This window comes from Rhinolophus hipposideros, assembly GCF_964194185.1.
Source record: "Rhinolophus hipposideros genome assembly, chromosome: 3".
In the NCBI taxonomy this organism is placed as follows: Eukaryota; Metazoa; Chordata; class Mammalia; order Chiroptera; family Rhinolophidae; genus Rhinolophus; species Rhinolophus hipposideros.
In genome coordinates this window covers 49,799,216-49,813,658 of record NC_138049.1, presented here as the reverse complement: position 1 = coordinate 49,813,658, position 14,443 = coordinate 49,799,216, and the positions used below count along the sequence as shown (strand labels likewise).

At 39.4% G+C, this 14,443-nt stretch overlaps 1 protein-coding gene across 1 annotated transcript in view; it reads right to left on the bottom strand.

The window, feature by feature from the left end:
- Nucleotides 1–14,443, bottom strand: part of PREP (prolyl endopeptidase) — a 111,398-nt gene that overhangs the window by 73,784 nt on the left and 23,171 nt on the right. The window contains exons 3-6 of the mRNA XM_081035067.1: nt 13,582–13,715; nt 12,109–12,239; nt 9,244–9,453; nt 5,206–5,327 (exon numbers count right to left, since the gene is read on the bottom strand). Of these exons, the coding sequence (XP_080891193.1) occupies nt 5,206–5,327; nt 9,244–9,453; nt 12,109–12,239; nt 13,582–13,715 (597 nt within the window). The remainder of the gene's footprint in view (nt 1–5,205; nt 5,328–9,243; nt 9,454–12,108; nt 12,240–13,581; nt 13,716–14,443) is intronic.

Genomic DNA, 14,443 nt, shown 5'->3' with positions numbered 1-14,443 from the left:
CAATATAGGATTCAGCTAAATAATCCTCCATCCTTTCTAAAGGGACTTGACACATTTTCAGAATCTTCATTCTAGAGCACCCTCTGCTGGGAAAAGTACCTCAAAATGCTTGATTTTGTTTTTTTCCCCACATGCTCTATAAAGCATTTTAAAATAAAGAGATTTTCTTTTCTTTTCTGTCCGCTAGAACCTTCTAAAATAACAATTTCTATCCTTCCATAATCACTGCCCTCCAACAGAAGGCTAACAGTCTATAGTAAATAATAATTGACATCACTGTTCCTCCAGACCCAATGCTAGATGTCTATTGTATGTTACGCCCCAGGGCATGGGGCTGCTGCTGCGAGGGACTGAGGGCAGGAGGCTGGCCCAGGTGGCCCCTGGCTGGCAGGTGAGGAGAGCAGTGAACACTGCCCTGCACTTCCAGGATGGAGCAACCCACGGAGGTGGCATCTCCTGGACAAAGAGGCAGCAAGGATGCCCTCAGTAAGGGAGCTGGAGCCTAGACACACATCACGACTGAGCAGCCAGGGAGATCAACAAACAACAAAAATCCTGTTCCACTTCTCCACCTCCTCCTCTCTGCAAGGCCACTGAATACAACAAACCATGATGAACACCCCAGGGGCAGTAACTGGAGATCTCTCATTGCGAGAGTAGTCCCGCCCATAAAATGTCAATTCCAATGTTCCAGTCTGGTCATTTCCCAAGGTTTCTTCCTGCCCCTTCATATGCCCTCCCTCCCGTTCCTCAGTGGCCCCAACCCCCAGCAACTGCTGATCCGCTCTGTGCCATTAGAGACTAGTTTGCACCTTCTAGTGTTATATAAATGGAATCAAACATTGTATACTTTTTCTTTTCTGGTTTCTTTCACTGAGAATAATTATTCTGAGATCCATCCATGTTGTTAGGCGTATCACTAGTCCATCCCTTTTTATTGCTGAGTAGTAGTCCATGGCAGGCATGTACCAGTTTGATTATTCAGGTACTTGTTACTGGGTATCTGGGTCACATCCATTTTGGGGCTATCATGAACAGGCTGCTATGACTATTCATGTCCAAGTCTTTGTATGGAAAACAAACAAACAAACAAAAACAAAAAACATGGGGCGAGATTGAAGAGCCCCTACCCCACCGAATGGTCCCCCGGTTGCTCGCCAAACTTGAGCTGGGGAGAGGGAAGAAGCCGTGTGAACTGGAGAGTTCATATTCTTGTTTTGGACGGCCATGGACCTGTAGTAACAGATTTAATATCCAAAAGTGTCCAAAAAGGTATGGGTTTTGCAGGTCGTGGGGAGAGATGCTGTCACAGGCAATGACGGGAAAACTAAAGCTGCTCCTGGATCATAATTTACACACTTGCTCAGCAAGAAAGACCTGTCCAGTGCAGGAAGGCAGAGGTGTCTGTGAACAAAGGAGATGAGTCATGTGAACTCGGACGGCAGCCAAAGGGGAGGAGGACGGCAGCAAGCCAGGGAAAGTCATACACATTCACTCAGCTACAAGCCCACGTGCGCCTTGAGCCACACCCACAACGCCCAGTACGCCATGCTCCACTGCTCTCATATCCATCCAGCAGCTACATTCTCACCCAGGAAGCCTGCTTCACGGTCTAGGGGATGCTGTGATAAATCCTCCAATCACAACTTTCAGAGGGGAAAAGCTCCGGAGGAGGAGAGATGAAGTGATTTGCCCAAAGCCACACCGATAGGACTAGACCACAATAAAGTTCTGAGTTCTGCTCCAGCACATCACCAGCACTGTAACACTGGCTCTCCAGTCAGAGATGTTGTTACATGTATTCAAGAAACACGAGGTTCACAATGATGATCCTAAAAGCAACTACTTGAAAAACCAAAGCAACAATGGCAACACATGCATTTGGTGCATGGTTATGAAAAGGACTACAGCTTTTCTCTAAGATGTGGATCACTATACAAAGGCTGCTGAGAAACTGTTGCTTCATTTCCAGTGAATGCCACGAGTGCGCATCTGCACACCAGTCGTGAGCGCTACTGGTCTAGCATACCAGCATCTTGTACGGCCCTGGGCTTTATCCCTCTTCCTTGACAAGTATAAGAAACTCCCGCATCAATATTTTTTCATGATCTAGATTTTTCTGACCTGGAACAGAACCATCAATTCAGGGTGGGCCTGAGGCTTCTGAAGGCTTCATGCCTAGTTCTCATGCTGAAATGTCAGCGTATTCCTCTCTGTAACAAGAAAGTCCTTTTAGCTCAGAAAGATCACCCATCGCAGGCTGAGGAAGGAGGGGGACATTCACCTAAATCGCCCAATCCTGCCCAACCAAGCCTGGCAACTGGTGGGGTGACATCTGCCTAATAAGACGACCCGGACAGCTGGACTACAGCTTATGGGAGGCCTCCATCCAGTTTGTGTTTAATAAACCCACTGGTTTCCTTACAGACTTCCTCTGAACAATTCACTAATTAGGGCCCTGATCCAATATAAAGTCCCTTAGGGACTCATTTTGTCCCTTTACCGTTTTTTTAAAAAGCTTCATTTATTACTTCTGCACAGTACAGATGCATCTGTTCAACTGCCATTCTTTAATCAGCCATTGCTCCTGTTTTTGTGTGACCTCTTTCCTTCTGACCACAGAGAGAGAGTGCATGGGAGTTAAGGAGATTCAGGTTGTGGGGCCTAATGTACTCAGCAGGCAGCCCAGCCATGGACTTGCAAGGCAATCATGCAAGCGGGTGTCCTGTTTTGTCCATGCAATGGAATGGCTGTGGTAAAGATTATACAAGGTAGGCAGCGTGAAGATCTACTGAATGAATGGTAGGAGGGTCACCCGAACTATTTAAATCTGCTTTTCTTTTCAGTTGCCTAGCTAGGACTGAATGTATATTCATTAATTGCATATATGATACACCTCCACTGTATTTTAAAAAACTGGCTGCTCCTTGCAGTTATGGAAACACCTCAAGTGTCCATCGACAGATGAAGGGATAAACAAAATGTGGTATATACACATGATGAAATATTATTCAACTTTAAAAAGGAAGGGAATTCTGACACATGCTATGACATGGACAAACTTTAAAGACATTATGCTAAGTGACATAGCCGGTCACGAAAGGACAAATACCACATGATAACATTTATATGAGGTACCTAGAAGAGTCAAATACACACACAGAAAGTAGAATGGCGGTTACTAGGGACTGGGGAAGAGGAGGGGGTGGGGTGGGGAGTTACTGCTTAATGGGAACAGTTTCAGCTTTGCAAGATGAAAAAAGTTACGGAGATGGATAGTGGTGATGGTTGCACAATAATGTAAATGTAGTTAATGCCACTCTACACTTGATTAAACTGGAAAATTTTATGTTATGTATATATTACCATAATTAAATTTCTATATATATAATGTATATAATATATATTATGCATGTGTATATATGTATGTATTGTGTATATATATTACATATATGTACATATACATATAAATACACATACTAGTTGCACCAACCAAGTGTTAATCAAGAGATCTGAGCAACTCAAACTGCACATGTACTCTACCATTAAGCTGATTTCTTTTAGGGCAATATGCTTAAATATACTGATATTCTGGCATTTATTTTTTAGTGCTCCTGTTATTGTGTCAACCAATTAATTTTACTTTAATTAAAATAGGTCTGCTGCAATGAAATTAGCTTTGAAGCAAAAAATTTCTCCAGGACTTTTTTATGAAGAATCCAGAGGGAATAAACTTTGATTTCTAAAATATGTTATTTTAGGTTTTCTGCAACAACACCCCCCCCCCAAAAAAAAGGTAAAGAGAAACACATGAGCTAACGTTTTTAGTTTTGTTGGTAGCATATTTTATCTCCCCAATTGTTTCACTCAGATGAAAGTAAAAATGTGTATTATTTTATAAATACACATGTGTATTTTATAAATACATATGTGTATTATCCATAATAAGCAGAAGCCTCAGGTATGAAGAAAAGCTGGGTTAAGAAGAAAACTTAGAAACAATATACAAAGTGAATCAGAAAACCTATTAAAAACAAATATGTGAGAAATATGACAACAGTAACTACACAAGAAAAGACTGTAGGGTGGGGAATTCAGTGGGGAAGAAAAAGCATGAAAAAAAGGCATAGCTTCAGGTGATAAAAGTCCTATAAATTCATTTTTAACAAATTGCATTAAAGTCTGGATAATTTTTTCTATAAAGGGCCAGAGAGTAATGATTTTTGAGCTTTGTGGGCCATGTGGTCTTTAGTAGCAACTACTGAACTCTACTGTTACAGCCGAAAGCAGCCACAGACAACAAGTAAACAAATGGGTATGGCTGTGTTCCAACAAAACTTTATTACAAAAACTAACAGCAGGTCAGATTTGGCCTGAGGGTAATAGTGCGCCAACCCCTGGTCTAGAGAAACAAAATAAATAAACAAAAGGACAATTTGGAATAAGGTATATCAATGCACATGGATTAAAATACTGTGGATTCCTATTCTACCCCTCAATGAACCAGACCCATAAGTAGAAGTTTGTTTTTCAGAATGTTTTTCTTTCTATAATAAGTACTTCTTAGTACCCAGAAGTGAACCAACAAGAGCAAATTCTTATTCCAAGCACCTCTAAGTTTCTGTACAGTTGATTATCAAGATGCAGAATAAAACCTAGGCCAGTAACTTTGAAGACGCGTCACTTCCACAGAGGTAGGTTATTGCCAAGATCCCCAAGGGATGTGTAAACTATCGGTAAGTTGGGGAAATGTCTCAAGGATACATATTTTAGTGTTAAAAACAAGTAAACAATATGCACAAAGAGCACCGTGCTGTAAAAAAGGAAAACATACACACATTCTCCACATTCTCACTTGTGTATAGAAAGAAAAAACTTGGAAGGATATTTTCCTCACCTTCAAGTAAAATTCTGAATTTTGCAATGTTCACGTTTTACTTCATGTTATTCTGTACTTTTATATATTTTTAACTATAAGCGTGTATAACTTTTAGTATTAAGATTATTACGTTGAGATTGTAGTTAAAAGGTTTATCACCTTTATTACTGAGTCAGTTTGAATGCCAATACCAATATTTTTGACAAAAGATTATTCACCCAAAGAAATTCTAGCATCCATAAAGGTCATCACAAAACAAGAATATTTATATACACAGGTCCATGGGACACGGTCTTTGTGGGTAGAATCTCACAGCAGTACAATACCTCAGCTCCACCCATCCATTTAGGCTCATCAGGAAACTCAGCACACAAAATATCTTCTGACTGATCAGTCCCCAAGACGTGGTAGCAGAGCTTTTGGTGGAGATTGCTGGATGTCTCTGTACCTGAAGGAGTTAAAAATGTATACTGAAATGCAGCAGGTGATTTTAAGAAAACCTATTCCACCCATATTGCACAATCTAGCAATGTTTAAAAAGTTAAGTCTCTAGTTGCAGGATATACGGTTGTTACATAAGAGTTAACTGCTTTTCTATATACAGCAATGAATAAGTGGAATTTAAACTAGAAACACAATACCATTTACATTAGTACCTCTCCCAAAATAGAATATTTAGATATAAATCTAACCAAATATGCACAAGATCTATGTGAGAAAACTGTAAAACTCTGATGAAAGAAATCAAAGAAGAACTAAATAAATGGAGAGATTTTCCATGTTCATGGACAGGAAGATTAAATACTGTCAAGTTGCAGTTCTTCCCAAATTGATCTATAGATTCAATGTAATTCCAGTCAAAATCCCAGTAAGCGATTTTGTGGATACTGACAAACTGATTCTAAAGTTTACGTGGCAAGGCAAAAACTCCAAAATAGACAACATAGTATTGAAGGAAAAGAACAAAATTGGAGAACTGATACCACTTGACTTTAAGGTTTACTGTAAGTAATCAAGACATTGGTGGTATCGGCCAAAACAACAACAAAAACCAGACAAACAGATCAATGGAACAGAGTAGAGAGCCCAGAAATAGACCCACATAAATACAGTCAACTGATCTTTGATAAAGGAGCCAAAGCTATACAACAGAGAAAAGATCGTTTTTTCAACAGCGATGGAACTGGACATCCACATGCAAAGCAATCCAGACCTTACACACTTCATAAAAATTAACTTAAAATGGACTTGACTATAAATTCAAAACTATAAAATTCCTAGAAGACAGCATAGGAGGAAACCTAGATGACCTTTGGTTTGGTGGTGATTTTTAGATACACTATCAAAGGCACAATTCATGAGAGATAGAATTGATAAGCTGAACTTCATTAAAATTAAAACCTGCTCTGTGAAAGATACTGTGAATGGAATGAAAAGCCACGGAGTGGGAGAAAATATTTGCAAAAGACATCTGATAAGGACCGTTATCCAAAATATACAGAGAACTCTTAAAACTCAACAAAAACAAACCACTTGATTAAAAAAATGGGCCAAAGACCCTAAGAGACACTTCATCAAGAAAGATATATAGTGCAAATGGTAAATAAGCATATGAAAAGATGCTCCACATCATATATCATCAGGGAAATGCAAATTAAAACAATTAGATACCACTATACACCTATCAGAATGGCCGAAATCCAGAACACAGATTACACCAAATGCTGGTGAGGCTGTGGAGCAACAGGAACTCCCTTTCATTGCTGATGGGAGCAGCCACTTTGGAAGACAGCTTGGTGGTTTCTTATAAAAATAAACACATTCTTACCATACAATCCAGTAATCACACTCCTTGGTATTTACCCAAAGGAGCTGAAAATTTATATATGTGCATGCAAAAACCTGCACACAAATGTTTATAACAGCTTTATTCATAATTGCCAAAACTTGGAAGCAACCAAGATAAGATGTCCCTTTAGTAGGTGAATACACTGCAGTATATCCAGACGACAGAATGTTATTCGGTGCTAAAAAAAAATAAGATACCAAGCCATGAAAAGACATGGAACAACCTTAAATGCATATTCCTAAGTGAAAGAAGCCAATGTGAAACGGCTACATACTATATGATTCTAACTACATGACATTCTAGGACAGGGCAACTCTATGGAGACAGTGAAAAAGATTAGTGGTCGGCAGGGGTTAGGAGGGAGGGAGGATAAGTAGGTGGTACACAGAGGATTGCTAGGGCAGTGAAACTATGATGGCGGACACATATCATTATACATGTGCTCAAACCCACGGAATGTACAACACAGACTGACGTCGAACATAAACTATGGATTTGGGTGATTTAGGTGTCAACGTGGCTCATCAATAGTACCACGGGGGGCGGAGGGGCAGGGGAGGAAATCTCGGTACCTTCCCCTCATTTTGCTGTGAACCTAAAACTGCTCTAAAAGCTAACTATTAAAAAAAAAAAAAAAAAAAAAAAGTTAAGTATCAGTTGGGTATTACCCTGGAAGTAATTCACACATATATCCTGATTTTGGAGGCTGTGATGAGAATGAACTTTTCCTTATATTCTGAAACTGTACCAAGCTTTCAGGTCAATGAAGAAAAACCGCAAGATAATATCCTACTAGAAGAAAAGCCTCAGAGCACTTGGTGATTTTCCAAGGGTTTTCCAGGAACACTGGTAAGAAATGCATGGTCAGAACTGCTCAGCTTTTACTGTAAGGGCCTCCTCCATCGCACAACCTAAGAGGCTGTCGAGGTTCTCTTAATAACAGAGCAATACAATTGCAGCTGGGAGAAGGCTCTGGCTTTTCAAATTTAATCACAATTACTTATCATTGCTATTTTTTCCACTGAAAAGTGAGGCGACAATAAAACTTTCAAGTTTATTTTTACAAGTTAACTTAATAACATTGTTCTCTAACAAGAAATGGCCATTTATATACTTTTTTTGACCTCCCAGAACTTGGAAATAGCCAACGTTTGCTAACTCAGTGGCACTCTTAACACAGGCAGCTAATTCAGTGTACACAGCACAGAGGTCTTTCTTTAGCCAACATCCCTGAATAAAAAACCTCTTAGCTCCTCTTGTAGTTCACTGGTGAATGAAGAGAAAGGTACTGCAGTAGTCTAATCAAAAGGCAGAAGCTAAACATAGCCAAAAGAGATGAAAAGGATTATAGCCTATTCCCAACGCAACTGGGGGGAAAACGGAAAAGAAAGCATATCTAAAAACAACAAAGACACATGAAGTCATGGTAAGGAGACAACATGTGCAGTAGAAAGCACTGGAATTGCTGTGCTTCTTGCCAGCCCCAGGCCCTGCAACAAGTAACGAGACTCTGCACCCCAGCTCCAAATCTCTAACACAGGGATTATATATCCCACTTATAAGGACCAAAACAACATGAAAATGCTGTATGCCACGTGGATATGGAGCAGCATATGGAGATGATACTGACAGTTTGTACAAGCAAGGTACAAGGTACAGGGCCCTTCCCATCTGGGAAGATGAGGAGTGCAGAGGGAAAGACTGAGGGACCACTTGAACACAATAGGATCTCTGTGCAACTAAGGAAGACAGGAACAAGGGTGGGTCTGGGAAGTTATCAAGGAGAAAAGTATCAAGATAAATGCAACCAGCAGGGGCCCTGTGACTTCTGATCAGGGGAAAGAGATAATGATTATCACAGCAGGAAATTTTATAATCACTCAACATCATTCAATAACTTGGTTTTATAAAAACAAAAAAATCCATCTTCTCTATAATCCACTTGGGAGACAGAATACATTTGTGAAGGGCTGATTGCAATAATGGCCCCAAGTTTTAGCAGTTCCCTGTATCTGTGTTCCCACCTCTTGAATAGGGAAGGGCCAGCAGAATGCAGAAAGTGATAATATGACAGTAGCAAACTCAGGCATCCAAGAGATTGTGCCTTTCAGCTCTCTTGGAATCCTGCTGAGCCGCCATGAGAACAAGCCTGGACTAGCCGGCTAGAGCATAGGAGACCGCTTGGAGCAGAGCTGAGGCCCCAGATACGTGAAAGAGTCCAGCCATCATCAGCCAACTGACCTACAGCTGATCAGATACATGATAGAACTCAGCAAAGCCCAGAAGAATTGCTTGGTCAATCCACAGACTCACAAACAAAACTAAATGGTCCTTATTCAAAACCAGTAAGTTTGGGGGTGATCTGTTACAGACAAAAAACTGATACAACATTCGTTGAGGAATCTTGGCTCTAGACTAAACAACCTCTTACTACGGTTTAGCTTCTCTTTTAAAGTCATGTGAGTCACACTTCTACTTCATGAAAAAGGCGCCTTCATTGGAAGTCTTAACTTACCATCACTTTTTCCATCTTGTTGGGGGTATGAGTTATAAAACATTCCCTTCCCATCATGCGTCCAAGCCATACAGCTGAACTTGACTCTTTCAAGCACATCTGGAAGCTCTTTGGCACCATCGACTTTCATGAACTTGATCGTCACCCAGTCTGAACCACTAGCACTCAGACCATAGGCAAAATATTCACCATCTTCACTGAATGCATAGCCTGTGGAATACAGGAGAAATCAAACCGTGAACATTGAGACACAACTCCTGGCCTTGCTCACTGCCCTCTGAGCTGTCTGACATATGCCTCATATGTCATATATGGATGTGGTCGTGAGGCACACAGGGGGCTGAGCCCAGGTCTTCCAGGAATTTGCCTTAGGATGCTGTACAAGTCTTAGTTTCTTCATCCGTAAAATGAAGTATTGGATTACATGACCACTAAAATGCTTCCATTTTTTAACTTCTATAATTCAATAGGCAGTTCAGTTAAAAGCAGAGCTCATCTTGGACTTTCAGCATATTTTATTTATACTCTAAAGGGAATGGGGGGGGGAAGGAGTAAGAAAAGTGCTTTTAGAGTAATGATTAAATTATGACACATATCATGTAACAGAACTAAATTGGAGCCATTAGATAATTTCTGGAATGGATTCAAACCATTTGGAATCATTCTTTACAACCTTGTTTTCTGAGCACTGCTGACACTCAAGGATGAACATCCACACCATCTGACCACCACAAGCCCAGGTAGGTAAAGCCTGGGGTTTGCAATGATCTCACACAGTGCACATTCCAAAAGTGACCATGAAAAAGAAGGAAAAAGGACACATCTATGGACTCTTCTGCCATGTGCAGTTCTTTGGAGGCATGACAGACAGAACACTGTAATCACTATGGAATGTTCCCTGACAAATATTTAAATATGTATAGTGGCTTTAATAATTATGAAGTGTAGATAGCATTTGGTACCAGACACTGACACCAGAGATTTCCTGTTGTTAGCTAAACTTTACTGGGGGTTGAAAAATATCCTCAGAAACCTAATTATTTTCAGAGGTTTTGTACTATTTTACATGAAACTTCTATGAATGGGAAGTATGTTCAAAATTTCGAAAAGCCTACGTATCAGTAAGAAGAAGGTGATGGGGAGAAAATGCTCACTTTTCGTTATATGTAACACTGCGGGGTTTGAATTATTTATGCAATCAGAAATTTTTCAGGAAAACCTTAAATAAAACATTTTGATTTGAAATATGTTTTAAAAATCTATATACTATCAAAAGAATCCGGTTGTTTATTCATACTGTAACTTCCCTACAATACCATTCTCAGAATATGCAAAGACTGAAGCCAGATCCCATGTCTAATTCTCCTTTTCATCCATCAGGGCCTGTACATAGCAAGCATTGCATAAAAAAGTTCCTGGAATGAATTATCACAGTGAGGGGTGAGACCCTGTTCTAATGAAGCCTATCTGAATGAGATGCAATATATGCCTTTGTTAAAACTAAATGAACTCCTATACAGGGTATATTATTGCACAATACTAGTGTATTAAATTCATTTACAACTCCAAGCTCAAATTCGTGGAAGAATACTCTGGCATCTTTTTTTTTTTTTTTAAGTGTGTTTTTCCAGGACCCATCAGCTCCAAGTCAAGTAGTTGTTTCAATCTAGTTGTGGAGGGCGCAGCTCACAGTGGCCATGTGGGGATCAAACCTGCAACCTTGTTGTTAAGAGCACCGCGCTCTAACCAACTGAACTAACCGGCTATTCTGGCATCTTATTTTCAGTGCTGATTACTTTCAATACTAATTAGTAACGGATCTTCATTTATATGCACAGCCTATTTGGGGAGAGGAGGAGAGAGAATCACCAAATGACTGAGATCTGTTTAATCCCCACCTAACTGATTACAGGACTTCAGTGTTCCAACTGCTTAATTCTGCAGGGCCAAACGTACACCTGTGGTTTTTTTTTTTTTTTTTTTTTTTTAAATAAAACAGAAGATGCTATAGAAGATGAACCAACTTCACTAAAAACACATAGGATGAAAATAGTAGCTATGCTATATGAACAATATGAAGTGAAGGAACAAAATATTTGCTTTATCATAAAGAAAAAAAAAACCACATAGGATGCTAACAAGAGATGATTCTCAGAGAATACAATTATTAAATCACAAAACCAGAGAACAGCAAACTTCCTGACCCTAGAACCAGTGCTTCTGGCACAAACCTGGGATAATATTTATGGCCTGTGGAGGTTTATTCAGGGGCAGAGCTATTTAGGAGACATATAGCAACTGCAGGAAAGACGTACTTATTCAGTTTTGAAACTTGCATTTTTAGGGGGCGTGGTATCAAGTCGTCCAGTTTTTGTAAGATTTTTTTTTTTTTTACATTTAATTCTAAGATACTGACAATCAACTAACATTTAAAACTCTTAACCACTCCCTGCCATGGAAAAACATCTCATAAAGATTCCTTCCCGTTTGCTATTTATAGTTGGAACATTCTTTGTATAGCTTAAATGTCTTATAGACGAGAATTTTTTTCCCCCAATCACAGATAGTCCTCAGGGTTGTTATAGGAAATGATGGTACTTCAGGATCCCAGAAGCCACCGAAGCTAATTTGGGTCCAGTGTGACGTACTCTCCAGCTCTGCTTCATGCCATCAGAAGAACATGTGACTACTCATGTGTTCTAAATATACTATGCAAAAATCAGCTTTCCTGATATTATGTGTGCATCTGTTCTGCAAGATGGTCCACGTTCTGTCTGGTATTTCAGAGGTGAGTCAACTGTATCAATGCCAGAGCTGCGAGCGAGGGCCCCGGGACTCCCGTGGGCCTGGCTGTGGTGCACTCACCTCGAAGTGCCACCGTGCCGTCGTCGGAGAGCATGTTGGGGTCTAGGAATACTCTGGCTTCACCCTCTAAGGAATCTTGTACATATAACACTCGCTGGTTCTGCAAACCTGTATTGTAAAAATAGAAATACCTGGGGGACAGAGATAATCTTTATTTAGCTACGGCATTTTCTGTATGTGGAGTAAAACCAAACACATACAAGCAGAAAGAAAAAGATACAACTGCACACAGGCCACGCCAGGGACATGGGGAGTAGGGTGGAAGGTCCACCGTCACCCTGTACCTAGAGTTTGTGATTTGAATTCCTTAAGTATTCAAATAATTAATTTATTGTAATTCTGCATGTGAGCTAAATGGAGAGAAATAAAGACTGCGTTATTTGCTAAAATTAATACTAATATTCAAATAAAGCAGTAACTTTTTTTCAACGGGGAAGAAAGCAGATTTTCTAAAATAAAATGCTGGCTTCCTTCTCTAGCCAGGCTGCTAGGCAGAGGTAGGCAAACCTTTTCTGTAAAGGGCAAGACTGCAAATATTTTAGGCTTTGTGGGCCATACAGTAGCTACTACCCAACTCTACAGTTGTACAAAGGCAGCCATGGATAATACATAAAAGAATGGACATGGCTACGTGCCATTTAAACTTTATTTACAAAAACAGATGGTGGGCAGGGCTTGGCGTGCAGATCATACTTTGCTGATCCACAGTGGGAATGGAGGGTCTAAGACATTCTAAAGTAAGTTTCTGATGGTCTTTCCAAAGAGGTTTAATAAACCAACAAGAGAGTATGGTTATGTGGGCGTGAAAGGGCGAGGACAAGAGAGGTTAATTATTAGGTGCCACCTCTCGGCCAATTTCCATTTTTGGATAGAAGAAACATACACAAAAAAATCTTTCAAAGTACCGTGTTTCCCTGAAAATAAGACCGGGTCTTATATTAATTTTTGCTCCAAAAGAGGCATTAGGGCTTATGTTCAGGGGATGTCGTCCTGAAAAATCATGCTAGGGCTTATTTTCTGGTTAGGTCTTATTTTCAGGGAAACATGGTAGTATAAGTCAAAGATAATTAATTTTAGAGGCAAACAAATCTCTACCACTATCTATGAATCACCCCATCTCACCAATTACTAGCCATGAGGAAATTTCCCATGGCCTAGGTTTCTTCCTAGGACATATCTCCACTAAATTTCTTTTTCTTTTTTTTTTTCTTTTTTCTTTTTTTTTTGGTGAGTATGTGTTTTTGTTTTAAATTTATTTTTAATTACAGTTGACATCTATTAAATTTCTTAATCCTTATTTTAAGAATTTGGACACTAAACCAAAAGATATTAGTCTCATATTCAAGCATAGAAATGAATTTATTTTATAATGAATTAATCTGAAAACTAAGTTATTTAGAATTTGTTTTAAAATTTAAGAAAGCATTCAATTAGAAAAGTAAAATAAAATGAAATAAAAGCAACCTCACATACCGTTTTCCTTTCTTGAAGTGGCAACTATACTTGGGATAGTCATACAGCTCAGTCATTCTCTCTTTGTATAAACCTCTGATAGGACACTGCTCAAGAAATGGCACCGTAATCTTGTTCTGGGCCTCCACAAAAGCCTGTAGAGAAAATTTAAATGGACAAAGCAGGTTGGATATAAAATTTTCCATGGGAAGTTATCCATTAATATGTATCAGTGAGATTCAGCAATTCCACTTCTGGGACTATATCCAAAGGAAACAAAAACACTAGGTCGAAGAGATTATCTGGACCCATATACATAGAAGCATTACTGACAATAGCTAAGACATAGGAACGACCTAAGTGTCCACTGATGGATGAGCGGATAAAGAGAACATGGTATATGTGTATAGACAAGGGACTATTATTCAGCTATAAGAAAGGAGGAAATTCCGCCATTTGTGACAACACGGGTGGACCTTAAGGGCATTATGCTAAGTAAGTGAAATAAGTCAGTAGAGAAAGGCATACTGTATGATCTCACTTATATGTGAAATCTAAAAAAATCCAAAGAAACTCATTGCAAAGGTGATAAGATTTGCGGTTACCAGAGGCAGAGGGGATGGAGAAAGATGGTCAAAAGGTACAAACTTTTAGTTATAAATAAGTACTGGGCCGTAACGTCCAACATGATGACTAGACTTACACGGCTGGATGATATACAGGAAAGTTGCTGAGAGTGAATCCTGAGCTCTCATCATCAGGAAAATTATTTTTCTCTCTTTTTTTTTTTGTATCTATATGAGATGACAGATATTAACTAAACTTACTGTGGTCATCATTTCATGATATATGCAAGTCAAATCATTATGCTATCCACCTTAGA